Here is a 27,660-nt window from a genome sequence, read left to right as displayed (position 1 = left end):
TGCTGTATCTTTTTCTATTCCTTTCCCCTCTTAGTCTCCTCCTACATCCGTTTCGGTGGCCTCCTATGATGTTGTCACTGCTGGGCATTGGTCTGCACTGCCAAAAGATCCCCTGTGAGAAGTCAAACTTTCCTTAATGGCTTTCAATGAATAAAAACTACCCTATTAAAATGCAATTCGGTGGCAATGAAAGCAGTAAGTGAAACAGCCGGCAAGCAGCAGAAGCATTGTGTATTCTGGGACATTGGGGCCACATTAATTTTTGCTCTGTGATGTCCGTCCCATGTGCACATTAGCATGGGTTGCACTGTAATCTGTCTTGTAGGGAGGCTGGTGTCTCTGGTGGATAAGGATGGCTGTGGGAGATTGGGCCATTATTTAAAGGGCCAGCGCAGTGTTGATGTCAACCTCTGTTTTTGCCTTGCACCATCAAAGCGTTAGCGAGCATTATTGCTTACGTGGTACTTGCGTGACACAAAGCCCTCTAATAAATAATGATCTTGTTTTTAGGATGGTATGCAGAAAGTTTAACTTTTTAACTACATTTATTATTCACAGTTATTGGTATAAATACCATCACCAAGTATGATTAGGGTCAATAAGCAAGCAGCATAGCAATGTCATTGCATTTATATATAATGTGTCACAGGTGCACGTTTCTGGTGCGTTCAGCTCAGCCAATCAAAACATAGAATTGTTTTATAATACATTTGCGCCAAACAGATGTTTCAGTAGGCATAAATGTATACAACTATAAGAAGGCTTTTGGAAAAAAATCCATCTCATGTCTGTTAAAAGGATGCCATCTGTTTTTTTTTTCAGCACAGTAAATTTTCCATTGCCAGGTGGAACCATTATTGTCTAATTTCTGTGTTTGTCTGTTTTAATTTCATTTAAAACAACAGACAACCTGCACTTCGAGTTTCATCATCATCATAACACGCAACTAAACAACCACTGGGAATAAAAATCTTTCTTTGCAGATTGTGTTCATAGAAAGTGCCAAGATTGTTGGTTATTTGTTTGTTTTGTGACAAGCCAAGCCAATGCCCAGCGGACGTTTACCCGGCCTCCGCGCAGACACCTCTTGTACCACGCTGGATAAATCTTCTCCAGGCAAAGTGTCTTGGGTACAATTTACAAAATCAACCTCGCTGTAATTAACATCTGGCATTTTTCCTAAGTAACCGCTATTTGCGCTGATCGTGTGCCCAGCAAACACACAGCATGTGCAGAAACTACCACAAGACATCACAACAATTAAGAAGCTATTTGGGTTTGGAAATGATCTGGACTGGAATGAAAAGTGCCTGCGAGGGAGAGATGAGGCTGTGTGGTGATACATAAGTAACACGTGCTGGCTTGTGAAACTAACAGAAGCATTTGCGTTTAGTGGGAGCGTTTGCCAGGACCAGAGGCCAGTAATGGGTCGAAAAATTAGACTGTGCTCTTCCTGTGCTTCATGAGGTCTAATACAACAGACACAAATGTCTTTTTAATCACTTTTCAGATGTTAAAGCTGTTAACAGAATACAGTATTCCCAAAATGAATAGAAAGTTGCCGGAAAAAAATCAAGGGCTTCTGAAATGAACAAGTAGTGCATGTAAATGAAAATCTAAAACTTTTGCTATTGTAAATCTGTGATTATCCTGTTTTTGCTATGGCAAGTAAAATTAGTTCTTGGATTATACATTTCACTCTTTTAAGCCATCTTTAAAAATTAGGTCTGTCAAAAGATTAATCGTGATTAATCGCATACAAAATAAAAGTGATTTTTGGCATAATATATGTGTGTGCACTGTGTGTAATTATTATGTATATATAAATACACACACATGCATGTATGTATTTCAGAAACATTCACATGTAAATATGTATTTATTTAAATTTTGATATATTTTATATTATATATATATATATATATATTATATATAAGTAAAACAATTCTGAAATGAATATATAAATGTGTGTGTGGTTAAATATACATATATATATATATATATATATATATATATATATATATATATAAATCAATTTATTTTGTATGCATGTATATGTGTAATCTTTGCCCAGCACTAATATATACATAATAATTACACACAATACACACACAAATACTTTATGCAAACACAAACTTTTATTTTGAATGTGATTAATTGCGATTCATCTTTTCACAGCCATATATAAAATATATATGTTTATATCGTTAAAGTATACATACACCTCTTGTATGGGGTGCTAAAACCTTTCTTTTTAATGACTTAATATGTTTTGTCTTTGTTTTTTGTTACAAAAGTACAATTCAATCTAAATGTCTTAAGTAGGGCTGTCAAAAGATTAATTGCGATTAATCGCATACAAAATAAAAGTTTGTGTTTGCATAATATATTTGTATGTGTATTGTGTGTAATATAAATGTATAAAAAAGTTATGTATATTTAAAATGTTCCTTAAATACATACATACATGCATGTGTGTGTATTTATATATACAAAATAATTACACACAATACACACACACAAATACATTATGCAAACACAAACTTTTATTTTGAATGTGATTAATCGCGATTAATCTTTTGACAGCCCTATATAAAATATATATGTTTTCATCACCAAAGTATACATACACCTCTTATATGGTGCTAAAACCTTTCTTTTTAATGACTAAATATGTTTTGTCTTTGTTCTTGTTACAAAAGTACAATAATTGTGCTAAAAATCTAAATGTCTTAAGTAGGGCTGTCAAAAGAATAATAGCGATTAATTGCATACTAAATAAAAGTTTGTGTTTGCATAATAAATTTGTGTGTGTGTATTGTGTGCAATTATTATGAATATATAAATACTCACATATAGATGTATAAGAATTTTTTTTATTTTGAATGTTTCTTAAATACATACATACATACATACATGCATCTGTGTGTATTTATATATACAAAATAATTATACACAGTGCACACCCATATATTATGCAAAAACAAACTTTTATTTTGTATGCAATTACTCGCGATACATTTTTTGACAGCCCAAATGTAATTTTGCTGTTTATATCTTTATTCTGTTTCTTTGGCACAGTTTCCTTCCATTCTTAAATGCATCCCCAAAAAAGAGGTACGAAGGCCTGATGCACACCAGCACCCCCTTCGAACAGGTGGGATACGGGATCAAACATTTTCGAGAGGAACAAAAGGAGGACCTCCAGGGGAAAAAGGTACACGTCTCGCTAGCATGCACACCTAGAAAATGCATTATAGTCTGGCATGAATCGGGAAAAGAGATGGGGTTGCTGATGGTGATGGGAGTGGGTACCGTTCTGAATCATCCCACCTCCCCAAAACAACCTCCATCTTGAGCATCACAAATTTGTCAAATTTGACAGCAATTTAATAAATACCCACAAGTAAATGAGGAGAAAAGGCTTTCTCTCCCCCCTGAACCAAAGTCTTCACATTAGGTAATTGACTGTGTCTCTGCTGAAGGCCTTTCATGGATGAGAGTTCTTTATTGGCCCTTACCAGCAGGCACTACCCTCTACATCCAGCGCAATTGCCCGGAAATACCTCCTCCGGAATGAAATAAATAAGACTGCCCCTACTGCTGACACGGCTCATGTATGCTTGGTTGCCACTGGATGTGTTCCGCTTAGCGTTTAATTGTTGCATTATCCGTGCGGCTTACGAATTTTGGGCTCTTTTTTTACAAAGAACAGAACTCATCAAGTCATTACCAGAACACAACAAGGGAACTTTCTCTTTTAGACGCGTGGTTGACTTTATTCCATTAAACGTCAAATGTAAAAAGATGTGCTACGGGTCTCTCTGATTTTTTTGAAAAGTAGACCAGTATGTCTGATGTGTACCGAAAGACTGGTGCCCATGGCGTCTGCCGGTAATGAAGACTCAGCGTAACCAGCGTGCCTATGATCAACATAATTGATGTGGCAGAGGCCATAATAAGGATTATCACTGATCCACAGCTAAACAGCAGACAACCCTTAAGCCTCAGGGGCTGTTTCCCACCCAGAGGAGTTTTAATGCAATTTAACTCGCCAATAAACCAAGCACCTTCAAATTCATTTAGAAATATGAACGTAAATATACACAAGATTAATAAAATATCTGCATTAATGCCTAAAAACAAATAGTTTCACCACTGAATACTGACTGGTCAATAGGATATTTCAGCAATGCTGAACAATAGTAACAGCTATGACGCACCTGTTTAACAACAAAGCAATAATAAAATAACACGTTTTGACATATCAGTAGTTTATAGTAATAAAAGGATGCCACTTAGGGTACATTTACACAACAATAATTGTACTAAAATGTAAAAATTTACCAAATGCTATTTTGAAAAAAACATTTATTAAAACGATCCCCCGACTAAAAACGCTGTATTATGCTTGCCAGACCAGTAGTTTGTATTGTTGGGTAAAGAAATATTATTGGTTTTCAGAGCCAATGGTGTAGTGGGCAGCGCTCAGACATAGGTTACAAAAAAATGTGCCCCCTTTCAGTTGTCATGAAGAGCAAACTTATCTATACAGACCAAAAGCACTTTTTATACCAGGCTGTAAACATATTATATTCTGCTGTGAAGTGGGCATTTCAACATGGGGGTCTATGGGAATTGACTCCCTTTTGGAGTCAGCATCTAGCGGCCAGTCAGTGAATTGCAGTTTAAGTCACTTTCGTATTGGCTTCATCAGAGAGATCGGAAGGTTGACCCTCGGCTTAAACGCGGCTGAAAACGCCAGGCGGATGCCAACTGTGGGCGCTTGCCAGCGTTTTTTTCAGCTAAGCGCTTTGGTTGTCTTTGAAAGATTCGCCGGTTGGTTGTTGTGATATTTGACCCGCCTGTTCTCCACTGTGATTGGACGGCTGAGTGAGAAGTGGCATTGACGAGCTGCCAACATTCCTGCCTCATTATGCAGCTCATTATGCGAGTCTTTGTTTGCTAGCTGTCAATCAATCCTTCTTGCATACAGCCCCTCTAAACAAAAAGTGTCTTACAATTTCTAAATCAATATATTGTTTTATGTGAATAAGTAGGCAGGATGATTTTCACATCATTTTAAAGACAAAACTCTAGACTACTAGATTCTGTTTAGAAAAGTCTTGTTAAAAAATGTTTAGTATGGGTTTTGTGGACTTATATCAGTGACCTAAAAATTTTGCTTTTTGTGCTGAACGCAGTGGTATGAGACACTTGCCATTATTATGTTTTTAAGCAACTGAAAAAAGACCAAATGTAAGAGCATGTCAGAACCTCTGACAGTGTCCCAAAATGGTCTGACCCCAGAGGGTTAAAGTTCTGCATAATTAAGGGCGTGGGCACTTGAGTGATGGGTGAATTGCCACTGATGTCATTACACTCGATTCGCGGTGACGCACGGCCAAGATGGTGACGGCAGGCGCTGCCTACTATCGTCTTCCAAAAAAGGTCTTCACAAACCCATGGGTGACGTCACGGACACTACATCCATATTTTTTACAGTCTTTGGTTTAAGTTGCGTGGTGCACATGCCCCCTTAGATGTACATAAAGTGCTTATCATCAGGCACTCCTAAAGTGAAGTAAAGTAAAGTGGACCACGCCAGTCTCATTAACTCCTAAAGCCGCCTCAATGGTTGTAATTAATGCAGCTAGCACATCGAGCACATAGGCAGTGTTATTGCTTTGAATGGATTATTCATTCCGCCTCAACACAAGTCTTATGAGTTATCTAGACAAAGTCTCTCATTCTCTCCCCGACCTCATCATCATCATCAAGAAACCCATCCATTCCTCCAGCACTGGGGGTGATGGGTATGCCTTGCTTGTCTAATTGTTTTTATTTATTTATTTACCTCCTCTAAAGAGTTCAACCGCAGAGCTTGTTTTGATTAATCAAAATACATTAAAGATGTACGTGTGTAATGTACTCCAGAATATGCCCTCCATTTAACCTGGGTCAGATAGAGACCCAAGAGCTGGAGGCACTGGTGTTCCCGTGAGATTGGTGCATGTTAAGACTACAACGCTCTCAATAGGTTTGATTCTGATATTAGATTTATGCAAACTGTTCACTTAGCACCGTTGGATTCTGCATCTCTATGTCACACAACTAAAAACAATTGTTGAGGTATTTGTATCTTAGCATTACAAAGCATCATTTTATCGTTATAATATTTTTTTACATTTTCAATATTGTATGCTAAATGATTTAATAATTTCTTTTTTTTATGCAGAAATATTGTATAATTTATATTGTTTTGCTTTCCCGTAAGAATGTATACATTGCAGTAGCTATAGAGGATTAGATAAGTAATGAGATTAGAGATTATTTTCAACTCTGAATTTCTCAGAGGAAAAAGCTTTGTCCCTTGATGACGATGCCGAGCTTTAAAACATAAATTGATTCTAAAGAGGAAATTAGATGGCACTTATTACACTGTCTAACTAGTAACCCAGTGTCATTTGTCTGCGGCTTGATAAATGTTCCACGTTTGCCTACCTCTGACGGCTACCAATGAGAAATACGTCGCACACAAACCTTTTTTTTTAATGAATCTCCTAAGCCTCTCAGTTTTTCTCTTGCATTGACTCGTGAGAAGATAATGATGGATATGGTAATTTCCAAGTGCATTTCTGATTAAATTATAGCCACTTTCTTTTTCCTTTCTTCTCCGCTCATTTCTTCACCCCACCCTTCGTAGGACCCACACCTTTAAATATGTTATTTCCCAGATTAACATGTCTTCACCTGAAAGCAGTGCTTTGTGATTTATCTCATTTGTGGAGATAAAAAGGATGTGATGCAGGAAGAATTACAGAGGGTTCGGACACGCTCAGATACTTGATGAACTTTATCTCTGATATTTGAATCTGGTGTTTCTAAGGCTCGTTGAAGGCCTGACATCTTTTTCTTTGAAGCACTGAAGTCCATTTAATAGAAAACAAAACAAAAAAAAAACAGTCCGCTTGTATCAGTTGAATGTAACTGTTACGATGAATGCTGAAATCTGTCGCGATTGTCCATCCTTTTAATTTGAATTTATCTGATTTTTCTGTTGTTACCATATACATATTGTTGCAGAAGAGCAATTCCATGCAAATATCAACCTACCATGAAAAAAGTTTTAACCAAATGTTTTTAACCATACTGATCGTAAATGCGCAAAAATGTAAAATAAAAAGAATTCCTATAAAGTATGTTGTCTCCTTAAAACTTTTTTGTCACATCCATAACATGTGTGTTTCCCTCACCTAAAACAGAAAAACGCATGCATAGACTGATATTTTTCTGATGTTTGGACTCTTATCATTAGAGGTTTATGACAACATAATTTGAACACAGATGATTCAATAAATAGGAAATAAAAACATTCTCTGAAAAAAATGTTTTAATTTTTGACTAAAAAGTCACATCCATAATGCTGGAATTGCTCAGAAACTTTGGTAATCTAGGGCAGTGGTTCCCAACCTTTTTAGCCCTGAGTACCCCCACAGCCCTATCACTAAGGCTCAAGTACCCCTTCATCGAAACTAAACCAAAGTTGTGTTTTAAAGACAAATAATTAGTAATATTAAGTAATTAATTCATTTTAAACGTTAAAGTAAATATCACTGACTGATGAAGCATGTTTATTTCAACAAAACACCATCATTGCGATCAGTGTTTGCATTTTTTCAGCTCCTTTGCATTTTAAAAGACATGCCCAAAAACGGCACATTTTTGTTCAGGCCTACAAAATGGCAATTTTGACATGCTATAATTAATTAACTGTAGTTTGTTTTGAGATAAAACTTCACATACGGATTCTGGGAACGCCAAAGATTTATTTTACAAAAAAAAATTTTCATCATATGACCCCTTTAAGGGCCAGATTTACCAACAGCTTGCGAAAACCATCATGTTGGCGTTAAATAACGACTGAACTCACTAAAGACACGCAGTAGATATTTAGCTCTGAAACAAAGGTGTTACTTTTGTGACCTTATTGCATAGACGTTTTCCTTTTAGAAGCAACATTAATGGGAGGTGAGTATTACATTTTGCCAGAGGAACTTTTTTTTTAAAATATAGTTTGCCAAGCTAATCTTGGCAAATCTAATCTTTGCTAATCTTTTCGCGTACCCCCTTGAAACTCTTCACGTACCCCCTGGGGTACACGTACCCCCGGTTGGGAATCACTGATCTAGGGTAATAATAAACCAACAATTTGTGAGAAAATTATAAATCATAATTTTTTACATTTCTTAAAAGTTGCCAGTTTTTTTACCAGTAAAACAGCAGTGTCAGTAATGTATGTTTGAGAAGTATCGGTTAAAGAAAACAAAGTAAAATCACGGTCGAGCTGTATATCATTTTAAAACAAATAATAATTTGCAAATCAAACAAAAAAAAAGTTTAAAATCTTATATTTAATGCACTTAAAATGTTAACAATCTAAAAACAGCATGAGCAAGACAAAGTATTAAGACTGTTTGAAATGTTAGTCCCACCACAAAACAAACAGTGATTTGAAATATAGCTGACATTACATTAAATTACAACGATTTAGGGAGTAAAACACAAATTTAGTCAATTCCACTTTAATGCATGTAAATCCATTGTTGGGTATTGTTAGTAACCAAATTAAACAGTTTACAAAAGGTGTTTTAAGGGAGTTTAACTCTTTCCCCGCCAACATTATTTTAAAAAGTTGCCAGTCAGTGCCAGCATTTTTCATGATTTTCACAAAAGTTTAATAAACATGTAATATATCAAATATAAAGATATATAAGAAATATAAGAACAGACCCTCTGCTTTCAAACAAAAAAAAACATTTAATCTTTTTTTCATTTGTTCTCTTCACCTCTCAAATATAGGTAGGTTTCTTCAAAAAAGCAACATTTTAAACAAAAAGCTGAGATAATGCTATTTTAAACGGCTTGTTATCAGATTCAGAATGATGATCAAAACATACATATAGAGTTTTCACTGTTTTTAACTCAGTGAATGCTTTAGTGTTTTATAAGGGGCGGTTCACATTTCGCATCTAAAACCGTGTGGAAAACGCGACCATCAGTTGGTTATTTTTGTCACCTGACCTGCGGTTCTTGTTGTCACCTAGCGCATTGCACTGCGTGCGCGTTGCGACCGCGTTGCTTCTGTTATGAGCGCGCATATCACGCACATATATTTGAAATAACAAACTTGAGCGCGCAAAAGACACAATATGTATATCGCCTCTAAGTTGGATAAGTCTAGTATATAATAGCGAAAATTTGTGATTGCTGTAAAAACTCGTCAATGGCAGAGAAAGAGTTAATTTCTAAAAGGCCAAAGGTGCCCTTACTGTAGTTGGAAAAAACACCTTTAAATGGCTGCATTACAATGATTTAAAATTAAATCGACTAATTACTGGGTGTGAGAGGGCTGTGTATCACTGCATCGAAATAAAAAGCCAAAAATTATACATTACTTGTGCTCTATTGTTCTAAGAGAGCGCTTTACTTCCTGTATTATTCTTCACAAAGCAATCGCATCCTAATTATGAAAGCATGCTAGGTCTTGATCATAATACAGTGCGAATTCAAGCTTGTGGGGAACAGTCGCGCTCGAGCATGGTTCAAGGCAACCGTGCCAAACGTGAGTGCACCCTAGGAGTGATGCTGACAGACAGAAAGGGCTGTTTCCTCTCATCTGTAATTAGTGCATTAGTTAATGGCCCCTTGACTAAGATGACCCTTGTTTGGGCCGTACGGTGGCCGCTGACATGCCAACCCTGTGTTTTGATGTTTGCATCATCACCAACGCTAACAAATGAAACCAGCAGGGCTAATTACAGAGGCTAATACAGTGCAGGCAATGGCATTGCCTCCGCTCAAAAACCTCTCCATCGCCTTGCATTAGGCTTTCATCAATCACGTTTTTAAACTGTTATATCTTAGCAGCCGAATACCAGCAGACTGCCGGGACCCACAGTTATTTTCATCCTATTTTATTTTAATGTTGCTTTAGTAATTGCTTTTCCAAACCTCCTTTACCAGACCCCCCCACTCAAATGCCCCCAATATTGCCTTTAAGCACAACTGGATTTTTTATTATTGTTAAAGCACAGACAGCAGTTAGGATATTTAGGGTAAAATTATGTTTTGTTAGTAGCTTAATCATTTCTCAAATCATGCATCATGCATATATCATCACACACCGTATGCGTGATATATGAGGCGTGTTTAAATGCGAATGATATTCATAATGTGCAATAAATGGGTAAAATAAATGTAGGACAACCTGCTTTAAGTCCAGTAAATGGCATGTAAGTGTTTCTATTACACGCACACATATAGTCATATTCTAGACTGGACTACATTAGTGCCCAAGACCCTCTGGGTGATTCACCATATCCATTTTATAGGCATATAAAAGCCCTTGGCCCCTTCATTTGCCACGTAATAAACAATTCACCTGACATGCCTCTTACTTTTTTGTTACATGTGTATCAATTAACTTTACACCTTCGTCTATTATGTCAGCATTTTCAGTTTTACCGTCATTCATATAAAAAGTAAATAAATATATAATGCAGGCATTGATTAAAAATGGCCTTTACCACAAACGGTTAAAATATAGATATCGTCAGTCGGTGACAAATAATGGTAATTTAACCATTTCAATTGTGAATGACTATAAAAGTGTAATGTGAAGAAAAATAATGTTTTTATAGATCTGGTGGTCAGTATTGTAATATACTTTTCTATAAATATGTAGTGTTTGTTACTTAAATTTCTTAAAATTCCTGATGTGCATTCTATTAAAAAAAAAACATGCATAAACTATAAACATATTTAACACACTTTATTATTTAGCAAAAACACAATGCAACTTGATGTAAAAGCTACAATAAAATACTGTATCAAACCGAACGTTGATAAAATTTTCAATGCAAAGATGACATTGTTTGAAATGTCTTTGTTATGACAAATTGACATAAACCAATAGATCATAACTTGACATAAATCTATCATAAACATGACATAGCAGAATAATTATCAAACTTAAAGAAACTACCTAGCTTTATGGGTTAACATTACCTTAAACTGTAATTTAAATGCCATTAAGGGCCAATCCCATTTCTCTGTCTTACCCCTTCCCCTACCACTTCGTCTTACCCCTAGCCCTTGTCCCTCAAAACCAAGTGTTAAGCGCTAGGGGTGAAAACATACCCCTATGAAATGAGACACCGCTTGGTTACGGTTATGTCATCATACATAGTAGTTTGCTGGCTGCAACGTCACCAGACGCGACAAATGTTGATCACAAACTTCCAAGATGCCGAGTGCAAGTGTGTATATGTCGATTGCATGGGTTTTGGTGATATTTTTGCGACTGTCTGCAACATATACGGGAATGTTGTGCAAATCAGCAACGTAACGTTAGCGTAGCAAACTAGCGAAATTTTAAAACATTTAAATTAAGAACATAATTCAAATATATATGAACAGGACTGTGTAGAGCACAAAACAAGACGTTAGTAATTTTTTAATTAATTATTAAGCCGAAAATACTTACATTTATGGGACTCTCTGGACACTCTGGCCGCCATTTTTGCCGGCTGCGCAGTGTATTCTGGGTACCCCTTGGTTTCAAGTAAGCTCGCGGAAATTCTTGGTTTTATGGGGTATCTACCCCTTGCCCTTAGCCCTACCCCTTGATCAAAACGAGAATTGGGATAGCCCTTACTCTCACGTGAACGTGCAAAACTAAGGGATAGGGGTAGGGGGAAGGGGTAAGATAGAGAAATGGGATTGGCCCTAAGTGTTACTCTGTCAAATAAATTCAAATACCTTAACAAAATGAAACAGACACGTCAAAAGATTATGCTTAACTTTACGTATGTGCACAGTACATAAATGGTTGGATAGCATGACCATGCTCTTCCCAAATTTAGTTAAATAAACGTTATTAAGAATCGACAAAGCAACGCATTGTGATGCATCGAGATATTGTATTAAATCGAATTGTTGACATAATAATCGAATTGTGAAACCAGTGTGAATTCATACCCCTATTTTTTTTTATTCTAAACATCCTTAAGGAAAAAAATAAGAACTTTCTTTGTTTTTTATGGATAATATGGAATAGTATTAAATTTTTATCATAAATTTGAATGGCAGTTAGGATAAAAAATGAGAACTATATTGTATGACGGAAGAGCACCTCGGGCGCAGTAACATCATCACTCCTGACTACTCCCCCTCTCGCTCAAATTTCCATCAATATTACTGCGCCCGAAGTCGAAGTTCTGCAAACTAAGTGCTCTTCTGTCATACAATATAGTTCTCATTTTTATCCGCTTAAAATTGCCACTTTTTATTTTGTGCCACCATACTTACTCGTGTAACTACTCATGTAACAGTTTAAATAGGGAAAACATGGAAGTGTTTGGTGCCTTCTAAATTCATCCTTGTTTGGATCATAAGGAATGAATGGTACCCGGTGGGGTCTTCTGCTGTTGTAGCCCATCCGCCTCAAGGTGGTGTGTGTTGTGGCTTCACAAATGCTTTGCTGCATACCTCGGTTGTAACGAGTGGTTATTTCAGTCAAAGTTGCTCTTCTATTATCTTGAATCAGTCAGCCACATTCTCCTCTGACCTTGAGCATCAACAAGGCATTTTCGCCCACAGGACTGACGCATACTGGATGCTTTTCCCTTTTCACACCATTCTTTGTAAACCCTAGAAATGGTTGTGCGTGAAAATCCCAGTAACTGAGCAGATGTGAAATACTCAGACTGGCCCGTCTGGCACCAACAACCATGCCATGCTCAAAATTGCTTAAATCACCTTTCTTTCCCATTCTGACATTCATTTTGGAGTTCAGGAGATTGTCTTGACCAGGACCAGACCCCTAAATGCATTGAAGCAACTGCCATGTGATTGGTTGATTAGATAAAGACATTAATGAGAAATTGAACAGGTGTTCCTAATAATCCTTTAGGTGAGTGTATAAGTCCTATGATAAGGCTAAATGTACTCATAACTGTACCTTGTTGTACTTTGCCATGTACATTGCCATTGCAGTTTATTTTTAATTTGTATACCTATCCTGTTTGTATTTTTATACAGAATATGTGACCTCAAATAACATTTTATGCTAATGTTTTAATGTCAGTCCTCAAAATTCAACAAACACTTTAACATTCAAGCAACCGAATACAAAAAGTGTTAAGGGTCCGAATCAGTCAGGAGTCAAAAACTAGCCATGTATGAAAGAGCGTTCTGCGATTTCCCCGCTGGCTTGCATGGAGCTGCACAGTGGGAATTACTCCGTCAACTTCTCACTAGCTAAAATAATGTAAACTCATTTCGGCCGAGGCCCAGCTAAGATGTCATCGCGTATGAATGCGAAAAGTGCATTGGACGCATTAGGACTTGACAGGGGCCCTTCTTGAAATAAGTGAAATTAATGGAGCTCTTTTCATGTACGACAAGGCCGCGGCACCCCTTTCAGGCTGCATACAGTCAAAGAAAAGTCAATACTTTTTTATTACTCCGTGCTGACCTACCTTCTGCACTACAAGTGCTAGCCGTGCTAATTGGTTTCAGTTGTGCCGGAAAAAAATAGAAAAGCTTCATTCCGAAGAACGTTGGAGCAAATAAATCAATCTCATATTTTTTATCCCTTGTCTGTTTTTATTGGGTGATGCTGGAGAGAGAGGCAACAAATGCTTGGTTAAAATATGGGTTCCACGGGCTAAAAAGTGTCTAAGTGCCTTGAGTGCTCATCTGAAGTCAGCTGTTGTTTCATTGTTGTTATGTAGCTGTTAAATGTAACACACACTCGGGTGAAAAATAACAAAGAACATGGACTGAAGCTAAAGCTGACAAATACAACATCAGTTAGAGGAGAGATTCATTTTGTAAATTCACAAAGACTATTGTGTCTACTGACGGCAACAACATAAACAAACGGCTTTTGTGGCCCAAACTACCTTAACTTCCGGTAGACTTCCTGCAAAGAATCAATAACGAGTCCCATTATAGAGTAGATTTTTTTTTTTTTAAACAAGAAAAATAAATGACCTTAGTTCAAATCATAGCTAAATCATATCAACTAATACACTAAGCTATCATTACTGTGTAAAATTATTGTATACAATGTTAGCTACAGATCCTTGAATTCTTGCCTGGGTGCCAAGTGCTAAACTTCTCTCCGCACAGCAGTGGTCCATGATCGCCGTCTCCCCTCGTCTTTAGGAAACCAATTTTTTTTCGACAAGGTATTTGTTCCAGAGGTCACTTAAGCCACTAGCCAGGGGTGTGTTTCCCAAACAATGACATAACTCGATGCTGAACCACCATAGTACGATGCATAGTTGGAGACTACCTAGTCAAGTCGCACATTCGTCATTTGAACCATGTTGGTTCAACAATATAGTTGATGATGTAATGTGGGAGGTGGAGTACTAATTAATCTGTGTAGATCGATTTAATGTCAGATTATTGCTGTAAATAACGTACACTGCATCAGATATGCATTGCTCCCAGGGATTCCTCAGGGTCTTAAAGCCTGTAGGGTCGCATGCATGCGCACTTTTCAAAAACAGCATGTTAGGGGGCGGTTCACATTTCACGTCTTAATCTGCGCGGAAAACGCGACCGTCGGTTGGTTCTTGTCACATGACCTGCAGCGTGCTTGCGGGATTCTAAAAAGTTGAGATGTTTTTAACTCAATGCGGTGCAATTTTTTTACGCACCCCGAAAAAGTGAGCGCGCAATCCCGCGCATGCCACGCACCTACATTTGAAATAACAAACTTGAGCGTCCAAAAGATTCCAAATGTGAATCGCCCCTCATTCTGTTCAGAAACTATGGGCCAGGTTTACTATATAGGTTTACTCGGCAAACTATCTTTTATTGTTAAATAACGACTGTCGAGATTTACTAAAGACGTGGATAAGCAGTGGATAATTAGCCCTAAAAAGGTGTGGTCTAGTTATTTTTGCGATTTCTAGGAGTTTCTTGGAGTTTCAATTTCAGAAGCCAAATTTATGGGAGGGATTATTTAAATGATTCACGCAACACGATTTACTAATGTTTGTGTGTGTGTTATGAAGAATTTAACGCTGAAAAAAGCATGTCTTAAATTACTTTGCGCTTGAAATGGCTGCAATTATTGATATAAAAAGTTTTAAACTTCTTGTAAACCTTCATTTTTTGTCTTCTGGTTCTTTTCATGGCTTAATTAGCTGGGATTACACACCCCGAATTTTCTGCTGCGATGTCCGTGGTGCTGAACTCAAAATCATCTCTGCTAATATGGCCCTGAACTTATTTGCGCTGCTCTTAGTAATTATGTTGGTAGTTATGGAAATCAGCTATTGCGCCTGTGTTAATTTGCGCTTTTTTAGTCATATTTAGTAATATTTGAACAACAGTATTGGTGCACAAAAAACACATATTATTGATGTAACAACTGAATTTTGTGTACAAAAACCAAGTCTTTGAATCGGTTCACGGAACGAAAACGAAAACCAGAAACTTTTGATGTTTTGCTAGGAACAGAAACGAAACCAGAAACTTTCAAAAAATATATGTTCCGGAACAGAATCGTTTATTAAAAATAATGTTAACCGGTTAATATTGTTAATTTTTTCGTTCTTTGACAAGATTTCTGTGCAATATGACTCGTGAAGTTCACTCGTTGTTGATTCATTAGAGAAATGAGAAGCTTGCCACCAGCAAGTAGCCTACTCAAGCCCAAGTCTCTAATGCTCAATAATAAGAGGTAAATATCTACCAAGTATCTCAAGATGTTTGTTTTTTTAATACTAATTAGTGGTTCATACATAAAATACATTTGGCGAATAAAGCACTGAAAAACAATGTCATTTTCTGTGTGTGCGCGTGTTTAAGTGCACTCAAAAGTGCATACACGGAGAGACGCGTTTCAAAAATCAAGCGAACAATCTTTCTGTTCTTGACAGGACACATACAAACAAAATGATCTTGAAATACCACAGTATTTTTTTTCTAATAAAAACAACGACATGGCAGAAATTGTCCTTGTTTTAATTCATGTATAATGCTGAAACAAATGTATGTCAGAATTACAGTTATGCCGCTTAACATAATGTAGCCTTTTTTAATGTTTAATCACAAGATAGAGACTTAAGGAAAATTATGTAGACTAATAATTTAAGTTAAATTTCCTAATGACCAGCCTACTTATTTGTATGTCCCACAACTGACATGGAACGTTATTAAAGGGATAGTTCGGCCAAAAACGATATTAAACCCATGATTTACTCACCCCCAAGCTGTCCGAGTTGCATATGTTCATCGTTTTTCAGACAAACACATTTTCGGATATTTTAGAAAATATTTTAGATCTTTCTGTTGATTAAATGTAATGTTACGGGGTCCAGCAATAGTCCACGACCTTCAAGTCCAAAAAAAGTGCGTCCATCCTTCACAAATTAAATCCAAACGGCTCCAGGATGATAAACAAAGGTCTTCTGAGGGTAATCCGTGCGGTGTTGTTGTAGAAATATCCATATTTAAAATGTTATTAACGTAATTAACTACCTTCCGGTAGCGCCGCCATCTTAGAGTGATGCGCATTCAGGATGAGCGCTTACGCAGCATACAGCGGTTTCTCTGCTGCTGCTCTGTCCCCCGCCCTCCGAATTTGTCATACGTCACTAAGAAAAGTGCTTACACTACGCTAATACTCTCTCCTGAGTCTGAGATGGCGGCGCTACCGGAAGGTAGTTAATTACATTAATACAATTTTAAATATGGATATTTCTACAACAACACCGCACGGATTACCCTCAGAAGATCTTTGTTTATCATCCTGGAGCCGTTTGGATTTAATTTGTGAAGGATGGACACACTTTTTTTGGACTTGAAGGTCGTGGACTATTGCTGGACCCCGTAACATTACATTTAATCAACAGAAAGATCTAAAATATTTTCTAAAATATCCGAAAATGTGTTTGTCTGAAAAACGATGGACATATGCAACTCGGACAGCTTGGGGGTGAGTAAATCATGGTTTTAATATCGTTTTTGGCCGAACTATCCCTTTAACCAGTTCGGGAACTTTATTTTTTCAAAGACCTGACAAAAAACACTGTTTTAGAATATCTTTACTTATTGAACAACATTCAAAAATACTGGTTTGTTGGGAGAATCTATTAAGAGTGATTACAAAAATGCTTATTTGCAAGAAAACATGCCAGATGCACTCAGAGGGTTTTGCATCTGAACTTTTCATAAGGTAAATTTATAAAGTAACAATGTCTTTTTTCTACTAAAGCAGGAAAACATTTTCCTCTATTTGTGAGCTCTCTTTGGCTTTGTAAATGTGTGTCAGTGCCTTCTAGCTGCTTTCAAACAAGATGTCATGCTACAGAAAATCCTCTTTCATTTTTGTTGTGTTTCGTTGTGTTTTACAGAGCTGGAAATTAGTTAAGGTCTAAACATTTTATACTCACATTTATGTTAAGTTTAAAAATGGTTCATTTAAAAAAGTATGATCTAATGTTTAGTGTAACTTTGAGTATTTACAGTACTATGTTAGATCAATTAAGATCATTTTTAGATTTAAAAAAGCTACAAAAATACTTCAAATTCAAAAATATATATTTATAAAAAAAATTATGAACCTCCAGTAAATAGATTCTCTATACCTCTGCTGTATCTCCCGTCAGGATGAATGTAAGATTTGATCCATTTTCTATTTTCTTCTATCTTTTGCATAGTATCTGACTGTCTAGTGTTAGATTAAACTTGTCATCACTAGTTAATATTAATATTAAACCATCTATACTACTCTATATCCACAAATCAACCTTTCATTAGTCACCTGTTTATGCATTGAGTCATGACTAAACCTTTTTGCACCGACTAAAACCAAAGTTTGTGCTATAAATCTCATTCATCCATTAAATGTGAATGTCGCAAATGAATTTATTTTCCTCCAAACAGCGTCCTTTTGTGTTTCCTGCACTTGTCAGAGTTAGTGTGGAGTGCTGTTTATAAAGACAGCAAACTGCAGCTTTTCCTGCGGCTAAAGCACGCAGATGATTGTCATGGTTGCATACGCTGACTGACAGAGAGATCACATGCATGCCTGCCAAAGGGAAACAGTCAGCGCCCCAGTCTTTGACATTACTTTGTCCTTGCTCAACTTCAGCTTATTTTAGTCTTTAAAAAATAAAATATATAAATAAATCGCCTCCCCAAGCCTCACCCCCTCCGCATGCCATTCTTAATTCATACCCACATTAGTTCTTTTAAAACAGCAGTGCTCCTCACAAGCTCTTATATGAAGCGATAAGAAGGTGTTTTAGGCCAGGTCGGCCTCTAGGGGGCGATACTGAGAGCCAGTGTGCTGCTGTAGCAACTAGGCCACATGCAGGATCTGTATCCAGTCCAACTAAAAATACCTGACGCAGATTTTTTGTGCAGTACTGCAAAGAAAGAGGGCAGGATTTGTTGTGGCTCATGTATTTATCATTAAGTGGTTGATGTATTATAGCAATGATGAAGAGGCAGTGCTGTATTGTGAGGTTAAGGTGGTTGTCCGTAAATTAAGAGAAGAGAGAAAGTGATGGTGTGCGGTAGCAGGATTCAAATGTCGCTCTTATTTAACACACGTTATTCAAATGATCCAATTGTTAGCGAATAGATCCATGAACTAAACTAGGGGTGTCAGATTAGAAAGACACACAGAATATGTAGTGTTGTGGTGGGTCTACAGGACAAAAATTAAAGGGATAGTTCACCCAAAAATCTAAATTCTGTCATCATTTACTAAGATGACCAGACGTCTCCGTTTTCCGACTGGAGCTGTCCCCGGAAATGTCCCCGTTTTACAGCACTTCCAAATCAACCAGCAAATACACTGAAAAACCCGATCAACATGTAGTGTTTGTAGCACCAGACCGGAGCAATCATGTAATGCTTATTTTCACCAGCAGAGGGGGCCGCGAGCTACTGATTTCTTAGTTGCGCGCTACTTATTTAGCGAAGTAGAATTTACTACGAGACATGAGCAAGCGTCATCAAGTTATCATCAATTAAGTTATCAAAAGATTTGAAAACAGTCAAAGTTATCAGGGGTTAAGGTACTAACTACTCGTGTTAAATTAAAGTAATAAACCAATAAAGTGAACTGATCACAGCATGGTATTGAGCATTTGTTTTGTGTAGGCTAAATATGTTTACATTTTGCATTATTCCTTTTTGTTCTTCACGTTTACAATGCTATGAAATCAGCTGAAGTAGTTCCTTAGAAGTAATTTTGATGTCTTTGTGCATTGTATAAAAAAGGGAAACATTATTTAGGCTACACTGCAAAAAATTATTTTCAAGAATTTTTTTTTTAGTATTTTTGTCTTGTTTTCAGTAAACATATATAAAAATTCTTAAATTAAGATGCTTTTTCTTGATGAGCAAAATGACCCAAAAAAAGTCTAGTTTTTAGACCAAAAATATCAAATTTAAATGATTTTGTGCATAAAACAAGCAAAAAATCTCTTCAAATCTCTTTAAAAATAAAATCACTTAAATTTGATATTTTTGGTCTAAGAACTAGACATATTTTCTTGGGTCGTTTTGCTCATCAAGAAAAAGCATCTTAATTTAAGAATTTTTAGATATTTTTACTGAAAACAAGACAAAAATAAGACATTTTTTTCTTGAAAATAATTTTTTGCAATGCAGAAATGGTCAATTAATTGAATTAGAAACACTGCAAAAAAATGACTTTCTTATTAGTATTTTTCTCTTGTTTTTAGTACAAATGTCAAAAAAATCTTAAATCAGGATTATCAGGAGAATTTTCTTGAAAATAACTCTAGTTTTTTAGACCAAAAAATCTAATTTGTGCTTAATCTGCCAAAACTTAATTCAAGAAAGAAAATTCTTATCCCATTGGCAGATTTTTTTCCTGTTTTAAGCACAAATTCACTTCAATTTAATATTTTTTGTCTTCAAGTTACATTTTTGTCTAAGGGGATTTCAAGAAAATGCATCTTGATTTAAGAATTTTTATTTGTACTGAAAACAAAACAAAAATACTATTAAGAAAGAAGTAAGTACAAGTAATTTTTTGCAGTGAACCCACAACAATAAAAAGAAAAATACTTTGAAAAAACATTTTGTCTCCATTTTTTTTATTCACAGATAACAACAAATTATATTTTAATGATATTTTGACCATTGAACTAGGAAATGTCCCCGGTTTTCATTTAAAAAATCTGGTTACCTTATCATTAGTCTCGCGTAGCCAGACCTTCAATACTGAAGGTCTGGTGTTTTTCGCTGCTTTTTCTGGACAAAGCCCGCCCACGAGCTGTTTGACCGACATGTCAAACAACCAATCACAGTTTGTTTCATCTAGCGTCACGTTTCGGACTCCCCACAATAACGAGTCGGCTGGCAACAAGTCAGTAATTGAAATAACCAGCCGCAACCAAATAGTATCTAAATAAACAACATTACTCACCATAGGACAACGTTGAGCACTTCATCAACAGCCACACCAATGAGACGATCCTGTTAAACGTCTGTTTGAAGCATATCTCTCCACTTTTTAACACATACAAGCAATTCAGGAGAACCAAACTTTTAAACTCCACTAACTGCCTTAAAGAAAACTCTTGGACGCCTTTTAGAGAGTTGATGCCGCGAACTATGCATATTTTTGAGAATCCAATGTTTAGCTGATCATGATAACTGCTCATTATTATCCACGTGAACACGACTGATTCTCTTCCTCAATGGAACGTCAGAGCTTTGTTTTCCAGGGACTGAAACTAATCGCGACACTCGCGTCTCCTGGAAATCCGTTTTTTCCAACCAATCAAAGACGACTTTAACATTTTCACAGGGTTTCCAGAAAAGTGTACGAAAAACATCAGACGTTCAGCCAACAGTTTGTGGGCGTGACGTCTGAGGCTGAGACTACCTTATCATTAACTCACCTTCATTTTGTTTTAAACTATAAGAGTTTTTTTTATCTGTTTAACACAAAATATTTTGATAGATGATGATGAGCACATAGTTAACTCATTCCCTGCCAGTAATTTTTTTAAAAGTTTGAAAAGTTTCACAAAATGCCTTCCAGGAAAATGTTCTTCTAAAAATATATAAGAACACATATACATTAAATGAAAGAACAGATCCTCTGCTTTTAAACAAACAAACAAAATGTGGAAAAAACTTTTCATCCTATCTTTATTTTTTTCTGCTTATAAACTGTTAAATATGGGTATTTTTCTTCCAAAAAAATTTTTTGCAAAAAGCTGAAATAATTGCTTTATTGTAAAGGAAATTTTTTTAGAGATTCAAATTCAGTTTTTTATAAATTGGGTAAGCCATCTATGGGATAGTCGCGGAATTACAGATTAACATAAAACCTCATCAGGAACACGTTTTTTATGCAAATGTTTTCTCTTAATTGACGAGATAACTCGTCAATGGCGGGGAAGAAGTTAACGGTACCCATCAACTTCCATAGTATTTGTTTATTATTCATATTATGGAAGTCGATGGGTACTGTCAACTGTGTGCCTGTGTGTGTGTGTGTGTGTGTGTGTGTGTGTGTGTGTGTGTGTGTGTGTGTGTGTGTGTGTGTGTGTGTGTGTGTGTGTGTGTGTGTGTGTGTTTGTGTGTGTTTGTGTGTGAGAGAGAGAGAGAGAGAGAGAGAGAGAGAGAGAGAGAGAAAAACTGAAATAATTGCACTGCTGTGTAAAACACCGCTTTTCACATTCCTGACATCCAATCAATGTGCTTATCTTTTCAGCCCTTCAAGACTGTCTTTACCACCTGCCACATCTTTGACAAGTTTGGACGACTGTACTCCAACGCTGGTAATATTGTATGAGGTGGCTGAGTGGAAAACAGACAAAATCAATAAATAAATGAAAATAAAATATATCCAATGATGCATCATTTGTTAGTCTGGTTCGGAAAATGCAAAGGTGAAGCAAACGATTTCACATTCAACAAAGCTTTCAGAGTAAGAACATCTCATCCTCTTAACTTAATTACATGCTATTTGTATTACATTCGATTGCTTTTTGTAGTCAATATCCACTGTGTTGATGAAAAAACTCTTTTAGAGAACTCGAGAGCAACAGTTCTGATCCTCCAAAAGAGACTTAATGAAATTCATCCATTAGTTTACACACTTACAAATGTCACATGTGGATTCTTACTGTACATCACTTTCTTTAATCAGCATATGCAGACCGAGCAGGCCCCCCCATTGCATCATCCCCTGTTTTTGAGCATTTCCCATGCATTGTTGCCATCAGAAATAAATGTCATTTCATTTCAGTGAGTGGGAAAGGTGAAGGAACTGATCCAGTGCTTTGCTACAGCAGTTTCATTTTTACAAATAATTCTGAGTGCTTTGTTCTACCGTGTGTGTGTGTGTGTGTGTGTGTGTGTGTGTGTGTGTGTGTGTGTGTGTGTGTGTGTGTGGGCCTACAGCTGTACATAGCCAGCTGACCGGCATTCCCACCAGCGCCCGCGTGATGAATCTGAGGCCAGTAGCAGTAATTTGGAGATGCAGGGGCTATCTCTTTGATTGCTCCTGGTCCGAGGTAGTTCATCACTTCACAATAACTCAACCCGCTGCTGACTCCCATCTCCAAACACTGACGCTTTTCCATCAGTGCGATTAAAAAAGCCCTAGTTCCCTGATCTGATTACTTCCTGTTTTTGTGCTAACTTCGACCCTTTGGAAAGAAAGTTGCATGCTATGCGGCTACTGGGGGCGGACAGTGACGTCCCAGAGCTGACTCCTGTGTTAGCCGTGAAAGCAAAGGATGGTCAGTGTAAAATGATGATGTATTATTCAGCAAAAAAGCTTTTACTTAGATTATCAGCTGATGATAACACCTGGCTATAAACTACATGCTACACTTTACAGAAAAAAGCTACACAACTGTACCTTTTCTGTCGCTGGGTGGTCGGCATGCTAAAAAGTTAATTTTTGTACCTTTATGGGTATACAACACATTGAAATGTTGTACCTATTGTGTACCTTAAAGGGACACTCCACTTTTTTTGAAAATATGCTCATTTTCCAGCTCCTCTAGAGTTAAACAATTTATTCTTACAGTTTTGGAATCCATTCAGCTGATCTCCGGGTCTGGCGCTACTACTTTTAGCATAGCTTAGCAAAATCCATTGAATCCGACTAGACCACCAGCACCGCGCAAAAAACAACCAAAGAGTTTCAATATTTTTCCTATTCAAAACTTGACTCTCCTGTAGTTACATCGTGTACTAAGACCGAAAGAAAATGAAAAGTTGTGATTTTCTAGGCCGATATGGCTAGGAACTATACTCTTATTCTGGCGCAATAATCAAGGACCTCGCTGCCGCAACATGACTGCAGGAGGCGTAGTGATATTACGCAGTGCCCGAAAACAGTCCCCTGGTATTGAAAGTTACTAAGGGGACCATTTTCGGCTGCTGCGTAATATCATTGTGCCTCCTGCAGCCATGTTACGGCAGCATGCTACGGTAACTGTACCTTCAAAGGTACACAATAGATCCTTGTAATGGACCCCAGAAGGTACAGCATTGTATTATGTTTAGCATACCTGTAAAGGTACAAAATGGAACCTCAGGACAGTGGTTCTCAAACTGGGGGCCCTGAGATGGTGCCAGGGGGTTCCCAGTTTAATGTAATTTTATAAAATACATTAATTTATTATAAATTCTGTCTAATTAAACCTCAGAAAAATAAGGCTACTAACCAACAGCACTACATTGTATAATTTAATATGTTATGTTTAATTAAACTTTTAGGTTTTGGAATGTTTATTTTATTTGGGGGGCCATAATGGGATGCACCGTACACAAGGGGTGCCGCACACTGAATAAGTTTAAGAACCACTGCCTTAGGGTACCACCCCAGCAACAGAAAAGGTACGGTTTTTAACCTTTTTTTCTGACAGTGTAGAGCAGATTCCCAAGATTTTTTGTTTTTTTTACACATTTTTAGGTTCTAAAAATCCTAAACGTGTAACAGAATTTAGCTATACTTCAGTTCTTAAAATACACAAAAAATGCTGAGCTATTTTCAACTCAATATTGGGTCAAAAAGAGACAAACCCAACCCATTGGGTTATAATTTAAGTGGGTTGTTTCAACCCAAAGTGCTGAGTTGTTTTAACCGATTGTTGGGTGAAATATAAGCATTTTATGGGTTCCCGTTGGCTGGGTTTGTCCCTTTTTGACCCAAGGCTGGGAATTTTTGGCGCTTAAAAGCACATTACAGCAGCTGGTTCACTTTTGCATGTACTGTATGTTACCTACATTTCATGTAACATTTTAAATGTACAGTACTGTTATGTACACTCTCAGAGAAATGTACAAGAAGGTACAAAAGTTGTCACTTGGAAGGTACCTTTTCAAAAAGTGCATTTTTGTACCTAAAAGATGCATATTATGGCGCTTTTCCATTGCATTGTACCCCATGGTTTGGTGTGGGTGAGCTTACTTTTGGGGGCTTTTCCACTGGGATGCATTACATAGTACCCAATACTTTTTTAGTACCACCTCGGTTGGGGTTCCAAGCGACTCGAGCTGATACCAAAACCTGACGCGAAAACACTGTAGCCAACACTGATTGGTCTGAGAGAATCGTCACTACCAGCATCATCGCTATAATGTAAAAGATTAGCTTTACCTTCATGCTAGCTTGCGCTATCTGGAGCAAACATGTTGTCTATGCTCTGCTATATTCGCAAACTCCCTTTTAGCGATGAAAAACATCCACAGGTTGAGAATCAGGAACGCCATACCAGTTTTGTCCAGACTTGCAGTTTGTGGTGGAATGTACAACAATGCTCTCACTTGTATGATATATAATGACACGCCTATAATCCCTCCCACTCCAAAGTGTTACTAAACTCGATGGAAAGCTAACCAAGCCAAAGTGAGGTGAGCTAACCCGACCTAACCCAAACCATGGGGTACTATGCAATGGAAAAGTCCCATAAGGTACAATATTAGGACCTTTTAAAATGTACCATCCCAGTGACAACTTTTATGCCTATTTTTCTAAGTGTACATAGAACCTACGGCTAAAGATTATGGCTAAATAAATAAATAACAACTAATCAATAAAGTTAATTCAAATTTACTGCTAACCCACTTGCATCTCTGAAAGCCTCTGCTTATGCCAAAGAAGGGTGTCATTCTGAGATTTTTGCAGTATCAAACCCACGCTTCTTTTCCTCAATGACCCCTAACATGACCTGTACACATAATGAAGTTAATTAGATATTTCTTTATTAGATAATGAAGCAAGGCCCACAGAAGTTCCACATCACATAACGGTACTCACGGAGTTAGGTGTACATAGAGTGCTTTTTGATGGGCTATCTAGACAGGTCTTGGCTTCAGCTCTGTAGTGGAGCTCAGCCAACATGTACGAATGAGAATGAGACACACTGACGGTGGGACGTCCTCTTCACAGAGTGAAGCCATATGCAAGAGAGAAGACCCACCGCTGAGGTGGGGGGGAATGGAGAAGAGTGGTAAAGCCTGCTAATGAGTAGAGACAGGGAAAATATGGAAAAAAAAGTCTTCATATCCTCTTTATATCATTTTACACCGGTGTAAACTATTTTTGCCACTTTAGCGTATACATAATTTAAATATTACCTTTGGTTTTTTAATGCTTGGACAAGCAAGACAGAGTACTGTACAATATACTATTCTGCAGTGTTGTAGTAAAGAACCATTCAAAGAACGTAGCCAACGTACTCAAAGAACCATTCAGTCAAAAGTTCTTTATTAATCTGATAAAAAACAGAAAGGTTCTTTATGGAACCATTTCACAAAAAAATGTGTTTCTCAAACTTTTTCAGCCCAAGGACCACTTTATCTCTTTCTGAGGACCACCTAACAAAATCTCACTCTAACACGCCCCCAAAAAACAACATAATAGGAAGGATAAGCTAAAGCTAAGCTAAGTTTAATATGCAACTGTTTCAAGTCAAAAACTAATTTTTTTAAACACAAATGCAATGCCATGTTCAGAAATTATTATATGAATTTATTTCATTTGAAAAAGTAAATGTAAAATGAGTTGCAGCTTAATATGAACAACAAACTGCACATGTGAAAAAAACCTGCAATTAAACATAATATAACAGCCTAGGTCCCACTTAATGTCATTCCAAAGAGCCAATTGTTTAAAACTGAGGTGGTGGATATATGAAGTCTATGGTTGTAACTATGGTAACAATACAATGCTGAAAAAATTTTCCCCTTAATGTCCAAAATCACTGAAATTACAGGGATTTTACACATGAAACAAAAACTAGTACATTACAAAACTAATAGATCTGTGGATTTTAGATGCTTTCAGTTGACGCTTGATCTTTTCTTTTGACTCCTCTTTGGTTTAGCCACTAAAACATTTTTACGTTGTTAAAACAGAATGGCAAGAACTGATATCACAAGTGCATTAAAAATCTAATTAAATAAGTGAAGATTGTATAAACACTTGCCTAGTTTAGGTCATCTTTTGGCGGACCACTTGGGGGGTTTTGGACCACACTTTAACAATTACTGATCTACGGCACCATAATTTTTAGAAGTGTACCTTGAAAGTTATTTCTAAAATACGAGAGCCATCATTCACTCTTTCTGGCTTTGAGAGAACCGTGTGAGGCCGGTGAGCGTCCGGGTCGGTCCAGGTTTAGGGTCAGAGTCATCATTCAGACCATCACTCACATTGAAAAGGGGGGTCTGAAAAACAGAGGGTGGGAAGTCCTCCTTTTCAGAGTCCCGGCCAATGGTTCATATTTGTGGGAGAGCTGGAGAGAGAGAGAGGGTCAGAGTGCTGACAGTGAAGTGATGGGCTGTCTTAGTTCACTGCTGAGCCACAGCAGGACGTGTCAGAGTTGTGGGCTCACTGCCCGCGCTGGCTCTCCTCCTACCTGTCCATCCACCCTTATAGCTTTTTAACTCATTTAAAGAATCTGTAACATTGTAATTAGCCTGGAGATTGTCCTGAATGCAAATTACATGTATGATTTTTACATTTCATGTTCATGAAACCTGTCAAGAACATGTAATTTCACCCCAAAATCAAAAGAAAGATAATTTTGCTTATGTGAAATGAAACGTTCACCAAAATATGAAAACTTAGCCTTTGGTTTTATATATATATATATATATATATATATATATATATATATATATATATATATATATATATATATATATATATATATATATATATAAAACCTTTGGCTACATTGTAAAAAGTCAATAGTTAGATCAACTTAAAAAAAATACTTCAATTGGTAACACCTAAAAAGTTTACGTTTACTCAACTTAAAATTTCACTTTAGTTGAAAAAAAAGTAAATTTTTTAAGTGTTACCAATTGAAGTAACTTTAAGCTGAACCAACTTTTTACAGTTTAAATGAAAAAAATTGAAACCAAAAATTCAAACCACTGTAAAAAAAAGTTTGTTGTTTTAGCTTAAAGGGCACCTATTTCATTGCTAAAAATGACATTATCTTGTGTATTTGGTATAATACAATGTGTTCACGTGGTTTATTTTTAAAAAACAAACGTACTGTATCTTTTTGTAGCTCCAGATTTCACTTTCTTCTTGAAATGCCTGGA

The 27,660-nt window shown here is 36.8% G+C and overlaps 1 protein-coding gene across 2 annotated transcripts in view; it reads left to right on the top strand.

The window, feature by feature from the left end:
- spata17 (spermatogenesis associated 17) overlaps positions 1 to 21,930 on the top strand; it is a 45,805-nt gene extending 23,875 nt beyond the window's left edge. The window contains exons 9-11 of one of the 2 annotated variants that reach the window (XR_008635866.2): positions 35 to 114; positions 3,082 to 3,217; positions 21,797 to 21,930. Coding sequence is in view for 1 of the 2 variants with exons in the window: in XM_055172648.2 (XP_055028623.2) it covers positions 3,082 to 3,217; positions 21,797 to 21,877 (217 nt within the window). In the remaining variant the exon portion in view is untranslated. The remainder of the gene's footprint in view (positions 1 to 34; positions 115 to 3,081; positions 3,218 to 21,796) is intronic. The other variant, XM_055172648.2, reaches the window with a different exon arrangement.
- Positions 21,931 to 27,660: the final 5,730 nt, after the last annotated feature.

This window comes from Misgurnus anguillicaudatus, chromosome 7 (assembly GCF_027580225.2).
Source record: "Misgurnus anguillicaudatus chromosome 7, ASM2758022v2, whole genome shotgun sequence".
Lineage (NCBI taxonomy): Eukaryota > Metazoa > Chordata > Actinopteri > Cypriniformes > Cobitidae > Misgurnus > Misgurnus anguillicaudatus.
Note: the sequence above shows the minus strand (reverse complement) of the source record. Positions and strands in the feature narration are given on the sequence as shown.